This window comes from Rhinolophus sinicus, chromosome 5, assembly GCF_057876585.1.
Source record: "Rhinolophus sinicus isolate RSI-liver-muscle chromosome 5, RSI-T2T, whole genome shotgun sequence".
In the NCBI taxonomy this organism is placed as follows: Eukaryota; Metazoa; Chordata; class Mammalia; order Chiroptera; family Rhinolophidae; genus Rhinolophus; species Rhinolophus sinicus.
The window spans coordinates 10447164-10465263 of NC_142505.1; the positions used below are offsets into that span (position 1 = coordinate 10447164).

The following is an 18100-nucleotide window of genomic DNA, read 5'->3' on the forward strand; positions in this document are numbered from 1 at the left end:
CCTTTTGGCTGTTGGGAATAATGCTGCAATGAACATAGGTGTGCAAATACCTATTTGAGGAAACTTTGAGGTACTGTTTTCCATAGTGGCTGTTCCATTTTACATTTCCACCAACAGTGCACAAGCATTACAATTTCTCCTTGCCAACACGTCCTTTTCTGATTATTTTGATAATAACCGTCCTAATGGGTTTGAGGTGGTATGTCAGTTTAATTTTGATTTGCACTTCCCTGATGATCAGTGACGTTGAGCATCTTTTCATGTACTTATTCACCACTCATATATCTTCTTTGGAGACATGTTTATTCAAATCCTTTGCCCATTTCCGAATCAGGTTGTTTTTTGTTGTTGAGTTTTAGGAATTCTTTACATATTATGGATTTAATTTGTTATCAGATATATGATTTGCAAATATTTTCTCCCATTCTATGGGTAACCTTTTTACTTTGTTGATTTTGTCTTTTGATGCACAAAATTTTTAAATTTTCATGAAGTCCATCTTATCGATTTTTCACTTTTCTTGCCTGTGCCTTTGGTGTCATATCCAAGAAATCATTGTCAAATCCAATGTTATGAAGTTTTCCCCCAATATTTCTTCTAGAGTTTTATAGTTTTGGGTCTTACATTTCAGTCTTTGATCCATTTTGAGTTAATTTTTGTATATGGTGTTAGGTAAGGGTCCGAGCTCATTGATTTGCATGTGGACATCCAGGTTTCCCAGCACCGTTTGTTGAAAAGACTGTCCTTTCCTCATTGAATGTCCTTGGTACCCTAGTCAAAAATCATTTGGCCATATATGTGAGGGTTTGTTTCTGGGCTTTCTATTCTATTCCATTGGCCTATATGTCTGTCTGTGTCAGTACCACACGGTTTTGATTATGGTGGCTTTGTGGTAAGTTTTGAAATCAGGAAGTTTCTATAATATTTTCTATTATCCTTCTGTTCTCTATTTTGTTTATATCTACTTGAATCTTTATTATTTCCTTCCGTCTGCTAACTTTGGGTTTGGTTTGTTATTCTTTTTCTAGTTCCTTAATTGTAAAGTTATGTTGTTCATTTGAAGTCTTTCTTATTTTTAATATAAGCATTTATAGCTATAAATTTTCCCATTAGCTTTCTCTGTGTCCTATAAATTTTGGTATGTTGTGTTTTAGTTTTCATTCATTTCTAAGTATTTTCTCATTTCCTTTGTGATTTCTCCTTTTATCCATTGGTTGTTTAAGAGTGTGTTGTTTAATTTCCACACATTTGTGAATTTTCCAGTTTTCCTTTTGCTATTGATTTCAAACTTTATCCCGTTGTGGTCAGAGGATACATTTTATGACATATGTCTTTTAAAATCCATTGAGACTTTAATTTGTGGCCTAACATATGACCTGTCTTAGAAAATGTCTCACGTGAACCTGAACAGAATGTGTTCTTTGTTCTTTATTGCCTGACTTACATGTTCACTGGATTTTGTAGTCTCCCCTGTCTCTGAGTTGTGCTGTAAAAATATGTTATTGATACTTTTACTTGCTCTCCTCGTTGATCTATATGGCTTTTAGAAGGTATCAGGAAATTTGAATGTAGGTACTCATTAGCATTCTTGTTTGTCTACAAGTCCAGGTATCTGCATATGTTTTGATAGTATTTTGTAGCAGTTTTTTGTTGGATCTATGTTCTTTTAATATATAGATTAAAGATTACCATGATTTCAGAAAAATTTTCTTCAGTTACCTGTTAAGAGTTATTTGGTTGTATTTGCCCTCTTCTCATCTTTAGGCATGCCAGTTATGTACACATAGGCTCTTATATATTATCTGAAGTATTTTAAAGTTTTTATGTAATTTTCTTAGACTTGTCTACCATTTTTCTGACTATGTTTTCGGTGTTTCTTTTTTTGGTAGCTTTTATTATGACTGTATCTCTAAGTTTTATTTTTGTCTTTCATTGTTTTTATGATCTTTCACCTTCAGTTCTCATAGCTCTTTGCATTTTAATTTCAGAGATGAGGCTTGCTTTAATTTATTTAACTTCATGAAGAATTCCATAGTTTTTCATTGCTTGATACTGTAATTTTCTGCTATTTTTCTTTTCTGCCTTTTGTTTATGGTTTTCCTTTTTTCCCTTGTAGTATTTTTGCATAGTTCTATGCAATTTATTTGTGGTTATTACTTATTTTTAGTGAACTCCTATTTTTCTCCTGACTGGCTATTTTTGGAAGGAAGTGTGTGTGTTGGAGAAAGGGGATGTCGGGGTACCCCACTGGAAAGTGTGGTAGCCAGGAGCTTGGATTTTGCCTGGCAGTTGCTCTCCTTGAGTCGTCTCTGACCCTGTTCTTTTAGGAGTTTTGTTGGGTTTGGCCTTTAGGTCTGTTTTTGGCCACCCAAGACCCACAGCTCCAGAACGGCTTGCTCGTCATCCCTGTGTTCCAGCAGGCAGCTCTTTCTTCCAAGATGGGAGACCTCATGTCTCTTGCCTGGCTGAGGTGCCAGGCAGGGAGCAGATGCACTTCAGGGTTCTGTCACACATTCTCTTTGGAGAACCCTGCCCTCTGCCTACTTGGCTCAGGTTTGCAAAGCACCCAGGGTGCTCTTAGCTTATGCTGGTCTGATTTTTAAGCCTTCTTGTCATAGTTTGTGATTTGGGTTTATAGTTTGTTTTTTCTTTCATCAAAGATAGGGGTTTCTTTATATGTTTCTTGTTTCCTTTGTTGATTTTAATGTGGTGCCATGAATAAGAACGGGGCAGAGGTGTCTTTCTGTCACTATTTATTACCAGGAGTTCCACATTCTGTATTTCAGCAGCTGTTTGGTCCCATTCCAAAGTTTCAAATCTTCCTTAATTTCATAGTGGAAAGGTTGTTTTCAGACACGGCTGGGTACTTCAGCAAATAAAATACAAAGCAGACTGAGGCACCACTGTGGTTGTTAACATAAGCATCCCGTTTCTTCCCATTCATTCATACTAATCGGACCGCCATGTGGAATCAGGCCATCATGGCCTCCACCTGCGGGCGCTAACTTGGTGTGACTGGGACAGACAAAAGAGGGAGTGGCTCTTTCTTCAGAAGGGAGAAAGTTTCAACTGAACAAAACTTTGATGGAAATACGTAAATGTGTTTCTCTTGGGTGTATAGGTAGCCAGTCTGGTGTCCTGAAGACATAAGAGAAGTAACTTTTATCTTGCTGGCAGGATGAGGCTTTTGTAAACGAGGATCAATTCCTTCCTCCCATTCTTTTTTTTTTTTTTTTTTTTGTAATAAATATAAAAACAAAATCATCTCACTCATGGGCATTCAAAAAATTTTTTATACCATCTGAGATAAGAATCACATTTAAATTGACAAGGCTGGATTTTCAAATTCTGCATTACTTTCTCCTTTTATGTCTTGGAAAATGTATTCCCTAAAATGCTGTCTTGTATTTTTGCATCATTTTAATTTTACATCATTATCTATGATTGAAGAATATGCAAAATTATAAACTGTGAACTATTTCCAGAGTGTAAATTTTAGAACTAATAAAACCTAGAAGAACTTAAAGTCCTAGATTTTTATTAAGTTAATCTATAGAAATAAGTGAAAAGGATTATTTTCACCTCTAAGTTTTGCGGGAGCCACTCCTTGGGACAGCGCCTTCTCTGAAGCTGATTGGGAGGAGACGCTGCAACCTACTCAGTGCGTCCCCATCAGCAAGTAGGGAGCTGGCCAGGACTTTCAGGAGGATCTCCATCATCTTAGGTTTAATTTGACTTTCCCTTGAGCTGCAGTGATTATAATTTTGCTTGCCATAATGTTGTGTGCTGATAGAAAGCCTTCATTAAGCAGAGAGCAACATGTGTCACTGTAAATATGATGCTGAGGCAGTTTCGTGGTGCTGTGAGCTGTGCACTTCAGGGCAGCTCATTCTGTCAGGCAACAGACAATGTGGAGAACGAGAAAAGGGCCGTATGCGTGACTTAGTTGTCAGTGTTCACGTTGGTGGGCATCCCCTTTCTAGTTTGCTGTGTGAGCTAAGATCTCTTCCTACCTCCAGACTCTGCCTTCTCCGGTTCATCCCTACCAGTGAATAGTCATGCAAATAACCTAATGCAAGATTTTCTTTAGAAAGAAGAGTTAAAGAAGCTGAGAATTTCCTATGGATTAGGTATATCTCAAGGATGTCATTTAGTTTAGGTTAAAGCTGTTTCAAAATGTCTATCAGATGATAATCATGTTTTGATTGATGGGATATGACACATCTCATATTAGGTCTTTTATTATATTGTTATTCTTTTAGAACATTATGGTAATTTCTTTTGAATATCTTCTACATACAAGTAGATTGGTGTCAGATACAATCTGTCTTCTGAAATTATCAATCGTTCTTATAAGTATAATGAGTAGATTTCAAGTAAATATCATGTAGCAGGCATGTACATAAAATTAAGCTTGATATATTTATATATGTATCTCACTTGGTATCGCATATATATACATATGTACATGCATATACTGTGTTTTGCTACATAAATATTTGCTGGATTTACATTAAGCAGGGTTGAAAACAATACAGGAATATAAAAATGTATTTTGAAAATACGGGTATCCCTGAGAAGGTGTTTTTTTACTTATTACGACAAAAGTGGTTTGTTCATACCAGAGTGCTAGAGTTGGGCAGGGCCTGGAAGGGGGTGCTGGGGCACAGCAGCAGCTGCAGAGGGTGAAGGGGGGTCTGCCTTCATTGTGCCAAGGCTACTGCTAGCCGGCCTTCACTCCCTGTCGGTACTGTGCCCTCGTCACCCCTTTGTATGGGTGACTGGGGACAGCGTGCCATGCCCCTCCCTGTTGCACAGAGACACTGTGAGGAGTTGTAAGATTTTTGTTTTTACTTTTGAAGTAAACACAGCACATTAACCAAAGCCAGACGCAGTACTGTGTTATTATTGTTATTGCATTATTTAATTTAGAGGGTTCAACTATAAGCCAGTTTACTTAGAGTCTCCTTTAAATTAGATTTTGGTTTGTTTGGCTAATTGTTAAATGGCTGTAATAGTAATAACCCTAGTTACTTGACAACAGATCATTCAACATTCTGGAAGGAAGGAATCTTGGTTTAAGTCTTTCCTGTCTTTGAATAGGGCCTGAAGAGTATCATAGTTTCCTTTGAAGGTAAGGCTCATGTTAATTACATTCTTAGCTGACATGAGGTTAAGGATTAAAAAAAGAAGAAGAAGAAGAAGAAGAAAAAACAACCTCTATTTTTAGAAGCTGAAACCAGAACCATGCTTTTGGCATTGATGAAGAGAAGCCTAGTAATTTAGGACCTGTGGCTTTATAGTCTCTTCATACTCCTATTTTTAGAAGTATTCAAGCTGGTTTTATCCCTGCCTGGAAAGTCTGCAGTAGAATGGAGTCGCTGTTTTTAAAAAGAACTTAGAAATAGAAAAATAATAATTTAGATACTGTGAGTTCAAAGTTAAAAATCTTGTAGTAATTGAGAAAGAATAAACTACAACTATGCGTCCCCAAATAAGAAAAGAATCGGAACAGTTATGGGTGATAGACTTATCCTCACGTTAAGTGAGGAAAAATCCACCAAAACACTTTAGAACAAAAATATTAAAAAATGGATTGGACAGTGCCAGAGACTGATATAATTTAAACGTATACCTTTTCCAGTCATTAAGAAGGAGGATTCCATCACAACCCTAGCTTTTTAAAAATTTTTCCTCTGTGTAATTTATGTATGAGAAATAATTGTAAGAAGAGCCATATATTAAGAACCAAGAATTTTTTCTTAATCCATACGTTTTCCTATTGTTCATGTCAGACATCTCCTCTTTATTATCATTTTTTTCATTTCTAAGCAGTTAGGTTTACTTTTAAATCTCTGAGGATTTTATGAGATGGGAGGATACACTGTCGCTCTTTGTTATATGTAATGTTTTAACACTGAAAACTTAAATCATGTTTCTCTTTCATGCTGCAGACATTTATCTGTCATTTCTCATTGAGGGGACTGTTGACTGCAATTCTCGTCACCTATCTAGACTAGATAGATAGGCGATAAGGGAGGCAGCCCTCTGAAGAGCTGAGCTGATAAACCTTAAAGAACTCAAAGCTTATCAATGGATGAAAACAGCAAAACATCCTTCGTTGATGCCAATCCCATCTTATAAGCAGCCATATTCCTTAGTAAGAGGCTATGCTAGGAACTGCATGGAAAGTACTCCATGTCCCCAGATACGGCATTGGGTTCTCCGTGTCTACTGAACACATTTCCTCATAAATATCCACCCAGTGAGTCATTTTAAGTATGGATAGAGAATGCCCCATTTTCATTTATTATTACGAGGGGATGTTGTATTTGGCTAAATTAGTCTATCGCTTTCACATATGGGCATGCGTGTTAAAACCATACTAATTAAATGACTGTTGACAGTAGGAAGTCTTTTTTATTTTATTTTCATATTTGCTGTTTGTGAATGTAAGCCTTTGTTATCATATTACAAAAGATGAAAATGATTGAAAATACTCAGTATCAAGAAAGAAAAGAACTATACTATTCTCTTTCACTGTAGTTAGAGAATAGATTAGTAGAATTTTTCTAGAGGCAGTTTTATAATATAGGTCCAAATTTAAAATACATATGCTCTTGGACCTAACAATTTTACTTAAGTATATATAATAAGGAAATAGTAGACAGGTGGGGGATAAAAAGCATATATATATATGTATGTATATTTTGAAGTCTGGTCATACACTAAACTGTTATTTATCATGATTATTTTTTGGAGGAGGGAGAGAATAAACGGTGTCTCTCAAATCCTAATTTGTACATTTTTGTATGGTTTACATCAACTTCTATTGCTTTCATAGTCAAAATAGTAAAGCTATTTACATTCTGAGGAACAAAATAAATATACACCTTTGGAGTAGGCAGTAAAAGCTTGAGCTTTGTGTAGCACCCCTCTCTTACTGGAGTGGCTTTGTAGCATTCGATGAAGCATAGCATGAACAATCTGAAGTCTGTTTTATGTGGTTTGGCACATTTTCCCTCCGCAGTGAGAAGATTGCTCACGTCTGGCATCGTGATTCAGGTGTTTCCGCTACACGATAATGAAGCCCTGAAGAAGCTTGAGGACTCGTGGTATACTCGGTTTACTTTAAAGTTCCAACCCATAGGTATGTGTCAGTATCTGTTCTCTTAGAGAAGAGAAAGACCTGCTCATGAGAAGTCACTGTTCAGCACTGGTGTTATCCCCCTTGGGAAGATGCTCTGCTAGGGAGGGCTCACCAGCTGCCTGGGGGAAAAAATTGGGGGGAGGGGAATAAGATGGGTTACATGACCTATGTATTTACTTCTATTATGATTTTAGATGGACTGAATTACAAGCTAAATTTCACCAACAACACAGGCAGTTCAGAGTGGCCTTCATGAGTACATGTCAAGGTTGGAAAGGACAGATTTGATAGGAACTTAGTGTGTGAATATTTTGTATTTGAAAATTTCTATTTCTTTAGAACTAATCATTTGGAGTGAGTCAAGCCGTGCTCATTCCTAGGGGCAAACCAACAGGCTTAAGCATCTTTCGAGGTAGTTTATAAGTATCTTGGTGTGTATTATTGGATCTGTCCATTTTCTCTGAATACAGTGATAACAACACTCATGATTTTATTTGGTGCGTGTTGAACATACTTTGTGTAAACTTATGTCAATATGGATGTTCAAATGTTTTGGTTTAGTTATGTTTTTTAAGCATAAGATTTACATTTAAGCTGATAGATTTCACCATGACCATTCCTATCAGATTTTCTTTAAAGGCCATCTCTCTCTCTCGATTTTGTTTAAAGGAATCCCTCTAAACTAATTTTCTAATTTCCATTCTGAAAACAAGTATTATAATATTGTAACAATGAGCAAAAATTGTTTTTAAGATTAAATTTTGAAATTGTATTATGAATTTTTTTTCTTGCAGTCTGTGAAAGGAACGGTTTTGTTTTTGATAATTCCAGGTGACACAATAGTCATTTTTTGTTCCACCTACGACATTTTGTTCCCCTTTGTTTGGCATTTAGGTGGCAGTAAATTAAAATACTGCCTCTAGGATTTGTAAGTGAAGTGTCCATTAGCTACTTTTTAGAAAGTAAAAGGAGATGAGTTGATGGTGAAGGCTGAGCATGGTTGTGGTCGTGGCCTCTGGAAGTGCTGGGACTGGTAATAGTAGCTGGCGCTCAGGCAGGTCTTGAACTTCCCCTTGAGATCGAAAAAGAGAGGTCATCTGATTGGAGCTCAGGACCATGAGCACCTTTTTTTTTTTCTTTTTTCCCATTGCTTGGATAGCATTTAACCTGATCCAGATTCGAGATAATCTCATCACACCCACTGTTTTAATATCTAGCTCCTGGGTTAGCTAGAAAAATGAAGCATAGGAGAAAACAGCTTATCCCAGTTAACTCTAAACCGTATCCATAGACTGATCTGACACATTAGCTTCAAAAAAATTACACTTTAACTGTGTAATTTACCAAGAAATAATAACTCCAACTGCTGTACCTCCCCCACCCCCTGCATCCCACCCTCGTTGCAGTGCAGGATGCTTTTACAGTCTAGACTCACAAAGATGCGGCTGGCAGAGGACGCTGTGCTGCTGACCTCTTTTGGATTAGGTAGCTTGTGTCAAGTTCACAGAATAGTAACAGTGATGTTGCGTGGACCTTCAGCCCAGTGCCCATGTGAAGATATAGATAAATGTGTTCTATGGCTGTTCTAGAAGTTAATATATGGAATGTTGTTTTGTGCTTTTGAATAATTTTTCTTCAGTGTATTGGAAAATTTGCCATGACACATTGATGAGAATTTATGTTTGGGAAAGGAGCAGGGTACTATGAATGGGGATTCTTCTTTGAAAAGAACACCGATGACTATAATATTAAACCAGGAGAAAAGTGGGGAGCATTAATTAAACCCCTAAATTAAAGTGGTTCATTGGCCATGGCTGAATTTAAACGAGGACCTTGGAGATTTTGGACAGCCCCAAGGTGGTTTTTTCTGTTGGGAAAAAGGCATCCACGAAATGAGGAAGTAAAGAGGAAACAGAGCTCGAGTGCCTGGCAGAGCCTGGGCCCTGAGCTGGGACAAGTGTCAGGCTTGCTATACAGACAAGTGGGGTCTTTGTACTGCACGGAGGATGTGTTTACCATCACACACTCATTGGGAAATGAAGGTATTAAATGATCCTGACTTACCTAGGAAATGAGTCAACTTACTTGAAATGATAAGAAAAGAAAGTCTTTGGCAGGCTGTACTTAAGGTTTGTTTTTTCTTTCGTTACAGACAGAATCCGTGGCTACTTTGGGGAAACGATTGCTCTCTACTTTGGATTTTTGGAATATTTTACCTTTGCCTTAATCCCCATGGCGGTCATTGGGCTGCCTTACTACCTGTTTGTGTGGGAAGATTATGACAAGTATGTGATTTTCGCCTCGTTCAACCTGATCTGGTCCACGGTGATCCTGGAAGTGTGGAAGCGGGGCTGTGCCAACATGACCTACAGGTGGGGGACCCTGGCCATGAAGAGGCAGTTTGAGGAGCCCCGGCCGGGATTTCATGGGGTCCTGGGGATCAATTCCGTCACCGGCAGGGAGGAGCCTCTGTACCCCAGCTACAAGAGACAGTTGCGCATTTACCTGGTCTCCCTGCCGTTTGTGTGCCTGTGTCTCTACTTTTCTCTGTATGTCATGATGATTTACTTCGACATGGAGGCCTGGGCCTTGGCTCTACACGAGGACAGCGGGTCCGAGTGGACCGGTGTCTTGTTGTATGTACCCAGCATCATCTATGCCGTCGTCATTGAGATCATGAACCGCCTCTATCGCTATGCCGCCGAGTTTTTAACTTCGTGGGGTAAGACTTGGTACTTTGCGTTTATCTTATTTGCCTGTAATCAGTATTGCTCATGTCATAGGATTCATGTAACTGCTGCCTTGCAAAGCAGGTGACGTCGCTCTGGGCTCATTGCAGACACACAAGGAAAAGTTCACGGGCTTTGTGAGCGCCGGTGATCTCCAGGTCATGGTCACCACACGTCCCGTGTGCTGAGCGCTAGTTACTGTGTTCTGGGTGCCCTGCTGAGCACTTATCCACATGTCTCATTCTCACCGCCTCGGGACACTGTGAAATAGACACAGATGACCATTTTATGGGTAGAGGTACTGAGACTGAACACGGTTTGGACAGCAGATGGTGGAGCCAGCCTAATCCAGCTCGCTCCTTGTCCAAAACCTGCGCGTCTAATACTGTACTATTGTGTTTTATGCTGAGAATAGATTGAATGATCTTGATACTCCGGCTGAATGAACTGTGTCTCAGTATCTGAAAGCCTGTTGTCTAGCTGTGTGGGGCCCAGAGGGCGGCCGTTGAACGCAGGGAAGGTGGGTGTTGGCAGGTGCATTTGTGCTAAAGGAACTTGGTTATAGTTTAAAAACAGTCCTGATGGGTCATCACTCTTTATATATTCACCCAAACAAATAAATATGTTATTATTCCCCAGGAAGAAGCCTAGCCCTTAACTTCATGGGCCAAAGATATTTTAAATTATTTTTTTATTAGTCATTTAACAACAGCTGCCAACTATTGAGTGCTTTCCTTTGCTGATACTGGGCTACGGTTTTGTATTATTTCTGATCCTGACAGTGACCCTGGGAGCAAGGTGGGGTCAGCCCTGCTTTGTAGGCGAGGAGGCTGAGTATCAGCAGGTTAAGGGACCTGCCCAGGTCAGGCAGCTGAGTTGGGTTTGGGATCTATCTAGGTCAGCCTAACTCTGCCTCTCTGGGCAAGACGACACTTCCCCTCAGAATCTCCCTTTTTCTTCTTTTGCCACATTGTTTTAGGACCAGCAGTGTCTCCTCTTCCTACCTAGCGGAGGTTGGAAATTTGTTTCCCTTTAGGTTGATCCTTTCAAGCCACACGTTCAGAACACTTTTTTTATTGCCCTACACCTTTGAGATTGCTGTCAGTGTTATCATTACCACTTATTCAGGGTCTTTTTCTGGGTGTCTATCTAGGGGATCATTTGCCAACACACCCCACATTTCTTTGTAGCGGTAACTTAAACATGGTTTCACATGACAGTGCTATTGCAGTGCCATGAAAAATGTGTCCTAATCTGAGTTTCTTCCTCGTCTGATGTTCTTGGTGGGAAGCAGTAGCCATGATTGACAGCCCGGTGTATTTACTGATGAGGCTCTGGTGTGGGACCTACCTGCCCTCAGCACAAGTCTCACAATAGCATTCCCTTATCTGAGGGAAATTACCTCTTCTTTTTAATATTTCAGAGAATCACAGATTGGAATCTGCCTACCAGAATCATCTAATTTTGAAAGTTTTAGTGGTAAGTAGAGTTTTTATGTACAACTTCATTTTACTTATGAAACTAATGCATGCCACTTTATATTTAGGAACATAAATATAAAGCTTCTAATTTAAGATATCAATATGGCAGTTCATGTATTTTGTGCAAATAGGTAAGTGTGCTTACATATGCATTCAATAATCTTATTACAAATGTGCATGTGGGTTAAGGCTTCAAATGGAGAAATGAGTATGAAAGTCAGTATCTAGTTATATAAAAAACGAATTATCCACTTTTTAGTCATGTTTCTATTCTCTTCTCTTTGGTGACTTGTTTGATTATTTCACTATTCAACAATCCTTCCAGTTAACCTACAATCTGTTTAGTGATGGAACATTGTGATTTTTAAAAAAAAAATTATTGAAGAAATTTCTAGAGTCCAAGAGGTTTCTAGCTTGCTTTGATGGGTAGGAGGAAAGAGGTAGCGAGACGGCATTGTGTACCTTGTTTGCCATTTGTGTAAAAGTTCACACATTATGCCTCTTTCCACCATTATTATAAATAACACAGATATACTGGCTTTAAAGCACCTCATTTATCCAAAGTTACATCAGCCATCTGCAGCGTGACTGAAAGTCAACATAGCGCATAGATCCTCTGAACTGTCACCTAGAGTCAGTTTAACACAGTTCATGTACTTTACTCCCAAACAAGGGATGCAGGCCCCCACTTAGGGTCTTTGTCCCAGCTGTGGAAATCATTCTAAGAAGCTCATTTATCTGGTTTTTCAGTCCTTAAAAGATCAGAAACCACCATTGGGAAGGCGTTTAGTTTTCTGGAAGTAGGTAAATTTATGGAGGCAAGAGCAGGCAAGGAAATAGATGTCATAAGATGCTAAGAATTCAACAATTTTAGCACTTTGCACATTAGAAAAGGGGCAAGAGGCCATACATATCTAAAAAGGCTCTGAAGTCTAGCGCTGTGAAATAATTAACGTTCAAAATATTGGTACTGAATCAGCAAGGAAGTTATATTCTATGTTCTCTGTAGAAAAGCTGGGGAACAGGAAATGCATTAAAAAGATCATTCAAAAAGATTATATGGAACTTTTGCCTTTAGAGGTAAAACACTCCTTTTGCCTTAAAGAATTCAGTAGTTTGTGACGTTATTATTCTCTGATGATATAATGATAGGTGACTGCCTTGTAAAAAGACTCGTAAGTTAGAATCTGCTGTCCTCTGTGGTGTTTCTCCTTTCCTTTTTATTCTTATAGGGAGAGCATTTCTCACCTCCCCAGGCTTTTGCTCTTCTCCGTCTGCTCTCACTTAGCACCCCACCTCTACCCTGTGGCTCTGTCCCTCTAACGCTCACTCTCACCCGTGACTCCCCATTCTGTCGTTAATGAAGCACTGCTCGCAGTTGTACTCATCCGGGGCCTTGAGTCTTAGACAGGGCTGCTGTTAGGCAGGAAGTAGCCAGCGTGGGGCAGGGAGGCAGAGAGGTTGCTCATTGGTACAGGGGTAGTTGCAGGTTCTTGAGCAGGGCACTACTTGAAGAAATGGCACTTGTTATAGTGGGATCCCCAGCCCAGAACTGTATGTCTGGCCAGGGCAGGGATGTCTCAGGCTTACATAACATACGCTCCCAGGCTGGCCTGGTTGTTAAGGCCGATCTCTCTTGCTGGTGCCACCCAGCTACCTGGGTGTCTCCTCATGAGGGTGGGGAGTCTCAGGTCTGTGGGCACAAAAAGGCTTCCGGGGCTGGGTTGCGTGTGGTTGGGGACGAGGTCCTTCTTGCTGGTGCTGCCTGGCTGCCCTGGAACTCTTCGTGAGACAGTGGAGTGACCTGACACTGGCAGGGTGGAGGGAGGGAGACACATCCCCTGGCAGCTTAACGTCAGTAAAGGGGCCCCGACCAGTCTGCCTGCCAGTTCTGTGGGTTCCCTGCTGTTGTCAGGGCTCCTATTCTAAGGGGGGTGGGTGGGGAATGAGCCCACTGGGCTACCCGAGTTACGAGGTTGAGGGTGGGGAATGCTGGGACTTGGTCTCCCTTTTTGAAGGAACATAAGATGAGCTGGTGGTGTTCCTTCAGTCCTGGGGTCCGAGCCAGTTGGCCTTCCTTTTAGCGCCTTCAGAGTTCTCCTCTGGTTGTCTCTTGCATTATTTCCAGAGTTTATAGATGTGCTTAGTGAGGAGGAGGAGGGAGAAACAAGTCTGTGCCATCTTGTCTGGATGACAGAACACTTGACTGGAAGTTCCTCGTTACATTTTTAGACGCTCTATTTACAGGTGTAATAAAGGACTGGGAAGCAGCATTAACTGTTGCTGTGTTTTTTTGGCAGTTCAACTTTCTGAATTGCTTCGCCTCACTCTTCTACATTGCCTTCGTCCTGATGGATATGAAGCTTTTGCGGCAGGTGAGTGGGCATGACGGAACGGTGTCAGCTTTTTAGGTTTTAGAGGGGGTTTCCTGTATTCGGGTGATGTCATTGTCTTCCCATTATCATTTTGACAAATAAAATCTTTTAAATTTTGTCTATTTCTAAGCCCAATTTTAAATTTAAAAAATTATCAGTTGTACTGTTTATCATACTCAAATGAAAAGAAATTTAGTTGAAGCTAACCAACTTGTAAAACTAATCATATAGGGTAATAAAATATATAGTTCATATGTATTTGTATTCGTATAGAATTGTAAAATCAATTCTAACAGCAAAAAAAAATTTTTTTTGAACTTTTGTGTGTCTCAGGGTGAAGGGTGGTTGGTGTAACCTTAAATAAGTCTTACACATTTCATTTTTAAATTAATAAATTGTTAAACTTTAGAGACCAGATCTTATGCAGTGCTATATTGTTTCTGAAATGTGTAAGTCTGACATATAGTTTGTTGTGTTGCCATTTCTGGATCACATAATAACAGTGAATAGTAAGTTGAGTATAAGTTATTGCTTTCTAAGTTCTCTTTTTTAATGCTTGAGTCAGCTATTAGCAAGAGCTGTTCCTTCCAGGTTTTAATATTCTGGGATTGTTAGTGAGCAGAGTCTCAAAGCCTAGCCTTCTTAATATTTATGTGAGAACTTGGGACCATTTTTTGGGAAATTAAAAAAATTTGTGTAACAGAGACAGTTAAAAGATTTTGTAGTTATGGTCCTAACAGCTTGCATAAAAGTAAAATTAAATGTGCTCTTAAGAACTATACTAGATATGTTGCTACTTTTTAAAAATTATTTTTGAAAATTGAAAAAGTTCAAAATAGTACTTTTGAAATTGGTAAGTTGGATGTACATACCCGCTTCAGTCCCATTTTTAGTGTATTAGTAGGGTATGACTTCTCATTTCTTATGCTTCAGAGAGTCTTCTTCATTTAACAGGGGATGGGAGAGGATTCTTTGAAAAATAGAATTTCAATACCAGCAAAGATGGTGTGTGATGGAAACACTGATATCCATCTGGGGAAAGTGGAAATTGACACACCACCTCTGAAAACCACTCGAGCAGCTTTGCCAAGGACCTTAATTCATCCCTAGTAAATCACCAGAGAGGGGGCAAATATCTGTGTACACGGGTACATAGGGAGCAGCATTTGTTTATGTTGTAGCCAGGATGAGTTAACAAAAATACAATTACGAGTTAATTTGTTCTCCTGCTGACTGACTCATAACTGGTTTACTTTTTTATTATAATCTGTTTGTAGTATAATCTTTATGTATTTTAATCTAAGTCTTTCCCGTGAAAAAGCAACAAATTAGAAACACCATTATAACTCCTAGCTTTTCTGATACTAGTTTTTATAACATAACAGTATATTATTTGTTGAAAATTCCATTTTAATGCATAATTATACACACGCAATGGCTTTGTTCAGCTGCGTTTCCAAATGTCCCTTGTGTGCTTCTCTTTAGAGCTTGGCCACTCTGCTGATTACGTCCCAGATCCTTAACCAGATTGTGGAGTCGCTTCTTCCTTATTGGCTCCAAAGGAAGCACCACCTGCGGGTGAAGAAGAAGGTGCAGGCTTTAAAGGCGGACATTGATGCTACATTATATGAACAGGTCGTCCTGGAAAAAGAAATGGGAACCTATTTGGTAAGTTGGAATTTTGTTGAATTAAATACTAACCGAATGTGAATGACAGTCATGTACTGAGTTTCACACATACGTATACACTCCTGGTCTCAGACAAGTGCTTTCTAGCCGGTTTCCTCACCGGGAACTGCTCTAAAGTTACAATGATGGGCTATGCATTGAAATGCTACTGCCTTGAATCTGAAGTTACGCCAATGGCTGATCTTGGCAACTTACGTGACTGCTCTGTGAGGGAGGTGGGCCTGGCTGCTTCAGAGATGACAGAGCAAGGGAGCGGTGGGATGGCCGAGCAGAGGCAGCGGCATCGCTTGCTCTTGACACTTCAACCTCAAAGGAAAGGTGGAAACCCATTGCTAAAATGGAAGGCTGAACTGAAGATTAATTTATAGTTTAAATTACTTGGCTCTATTGTAAATATAAAACAGTTCCTTTAAGATAGGATTTATGAGTTATTTTTAGGAACTACAAATAGATCACTGGAGGTTTATAAAACCTAACCATATAGCCAACAAACTTTTATTGAGCTCTGACTTCACTCACTATTTCTGTATTTGGTGGAGGGCAGTGTTGGGATCACGTTTGCTTTCTCTCATTGTTTCTTATATCCTGCACCTTCCTTCTTGGTATGTTATATTCTTAGTGAAATAGATCCTTTAGAAGCTCACTCAGTGATGGTTCATTGTCATTAAACTTTCGTAGTCCTGTTTTTCATTTTGAATAAATTGGTCTCCTGGTTATTGAATTTCTTGGTTGACTTTCATAGTTTTTCTCGTGTATTTAAGAATTTTAGTTTGTATGTTCATCTTGGGTAGGCGTTTTCTCTCTCTCTCTTTCCCCCTCTCTCCCTCTCCCTATCTCTTTCTGCTCACTTCCTTATTTTTGCAGTCTCCCCCCTCCACCCTGGGCTTCCAAGGCCCTGGTCTAGAACCAGGTTTTTGTAGCCCAGGGCTCCTGTCTTGTGGTTTTGCAGGGCCAGTCATGGAGCCAGTAGGTAGGAAGCTGTTGACACAAGCTGTGGTTCCAGGGCAGCAGCTGTGACTTTTTTCAGCCCCCCTTCTTAGGCAGGGGACCCTGGTTTGGCTCAAGCAGTTTCTGGTTATACCCTAGAGGAGTGGGGTGCCTTTGGTCCACCTGCCCCACGGGATACAGAACCAGTTCAGCCAGCCCGTGGACTTGGGGCCTGGCCAGCCTCCTGCTTATCACCCTGCATTTTGTTCCATTTCTGGCTTATACAGTCGATTGTCTTGTTTTTGAGTGGTGACGTGTCTTTTGATTAAAATATACATAGTACAAGCATATGCACTAGCATTTCCTATCATTGCTGTGTTTGGAGGAGAAGGTGATTCAAAGGATAAACTTACAGCACGTCTTGACCAACAACACTATTTATGTTTCTGTCTGAAGTGTCAGAGAAAACACACACATATGCACATGCACACAGGCACGCACACGTGCACACACACACACGCAGGGAGAGTCGAATAAAAGGAGCACATGAGCAGAATGTGGGGCCATCTTGCCTGAACTGGATGAGTCCTGGCTTTTATTGTGCATTAAAATGCAGTCTAGTTCACACTGTGTCAGAATCCTTTCCTTGCTTGTTCTGAGGAGTGGGATTTTTAGCCATAGTGCTTTTTCTTCTTCACTCCCTTATAGAAACTAAGCCGGCAGTCTGGCCACGGGGTTCTTGATTCCGTCCCCTCTGTCACCAGGCCCACCTGGCCTTCCTGTGATTCCTGCTTCCCCCTTCTGCCTGCTCCAACCATAACAACGGTCCTACTTCACACCAAGCAAACCCTTCACACCCTCTGCTCTGTGTGCCTGTCTTCCCTGCCTCTCACAGTTTCCTGAAATAATTCTCCATATTATTGTCTCTACGTCCCTACTTTTCTTCCTGTGCGCACTTAGAATCTGCTTTCAGTTCCTCTTTTTCTCTGAATTGTTTGGGCAAACATCATCATCCCCTAAAGTGCCCTAAACCAAATTCATTTTCTTCCCCAGATCAATTTCTGCTCCTTTTCCTCTGGCTCACTGAATGGTATACAATAATTCAAACAATATGCCCTTCATCCAAGCAATTTTAATTTACCTAAGAACTGTATGCTAATAAGGTGACACTGCCAGAATCTTAGCTCTTTCCTTTTTGGCATCTCATGACATCTGATAATACCTTTATGCAGGAAGGTAAGATAGGCACTGCTTTTCCCATGTTAGAAATAGCCCTGTGTTATTAACCACCTGGTGACTAAATCAGTAACAAGACTCAAGACTTTGCTTTTCCAATTCAGAGTCTTTATTTTTCAGCCTGGGTTCTCTGATGTGAAGTAAACACTGCACTGATTTCTCTTGTAGGTCCTGGGTCTGTCAGTGAACCCAGGGTTAAGAGCGCCACTCCCTAACCTGCTTGCAGGGCCCGGTGAGATCTGACCCGCTTTCCCCTCTTATCTCCTACAAGGCCGTCCTTTGCTCTCCACTCGAGCATCACCAGACATTTGCTCCTTCAGCTCTCTCCATGTACTTGGAGAGGGGAGATGTGTTGGGTCACATTGGTTTTAGATCATTATTTGCTGTGCACGGATCCTTCCCCCAGGTGCATTTTTCTCCTCACTGAAGTCAGGGAACTTAGAACGGCATTTTCTGTAACCTCATCCTGACTCCTATGTATGGATCTAAAATAATGTTGCCAAGCTTGAGGGA

The 18100-nt window shown here is 40.1% G+C and overlaps 1 protein-coding gene across 1 annotated transcript in view; it reads left to right on the forward strand.

Moving 5' to 3' along the window:
- ANO10 (anoctamin 10) overlaps positions 1–18100 on the forward strand; it is a 149326-nt gene that overhangs the window by 13617 nt on the left and 117609 nt on the right. The window contains exons 5-9 of the mRNA XM_019724110.3: positions 7031–7150; positions 9303–9872; positions 11303–11358; positions 13661–13735; positions 15221–15403. Of these exons, the coding sequence (XP_019579669.2) occupies positions 7031–7150; positions 9303–9872; positions 11303–11358; positions 13661–13735; positions 15221–15403 (1004 nt within the window). The remainder of the gene's footprint in view (positions 1–7030; positions 7151–9302; positions 9873–11302; positions 11359–13660; positions 13736–15220; positions 15404–18100) is intronic.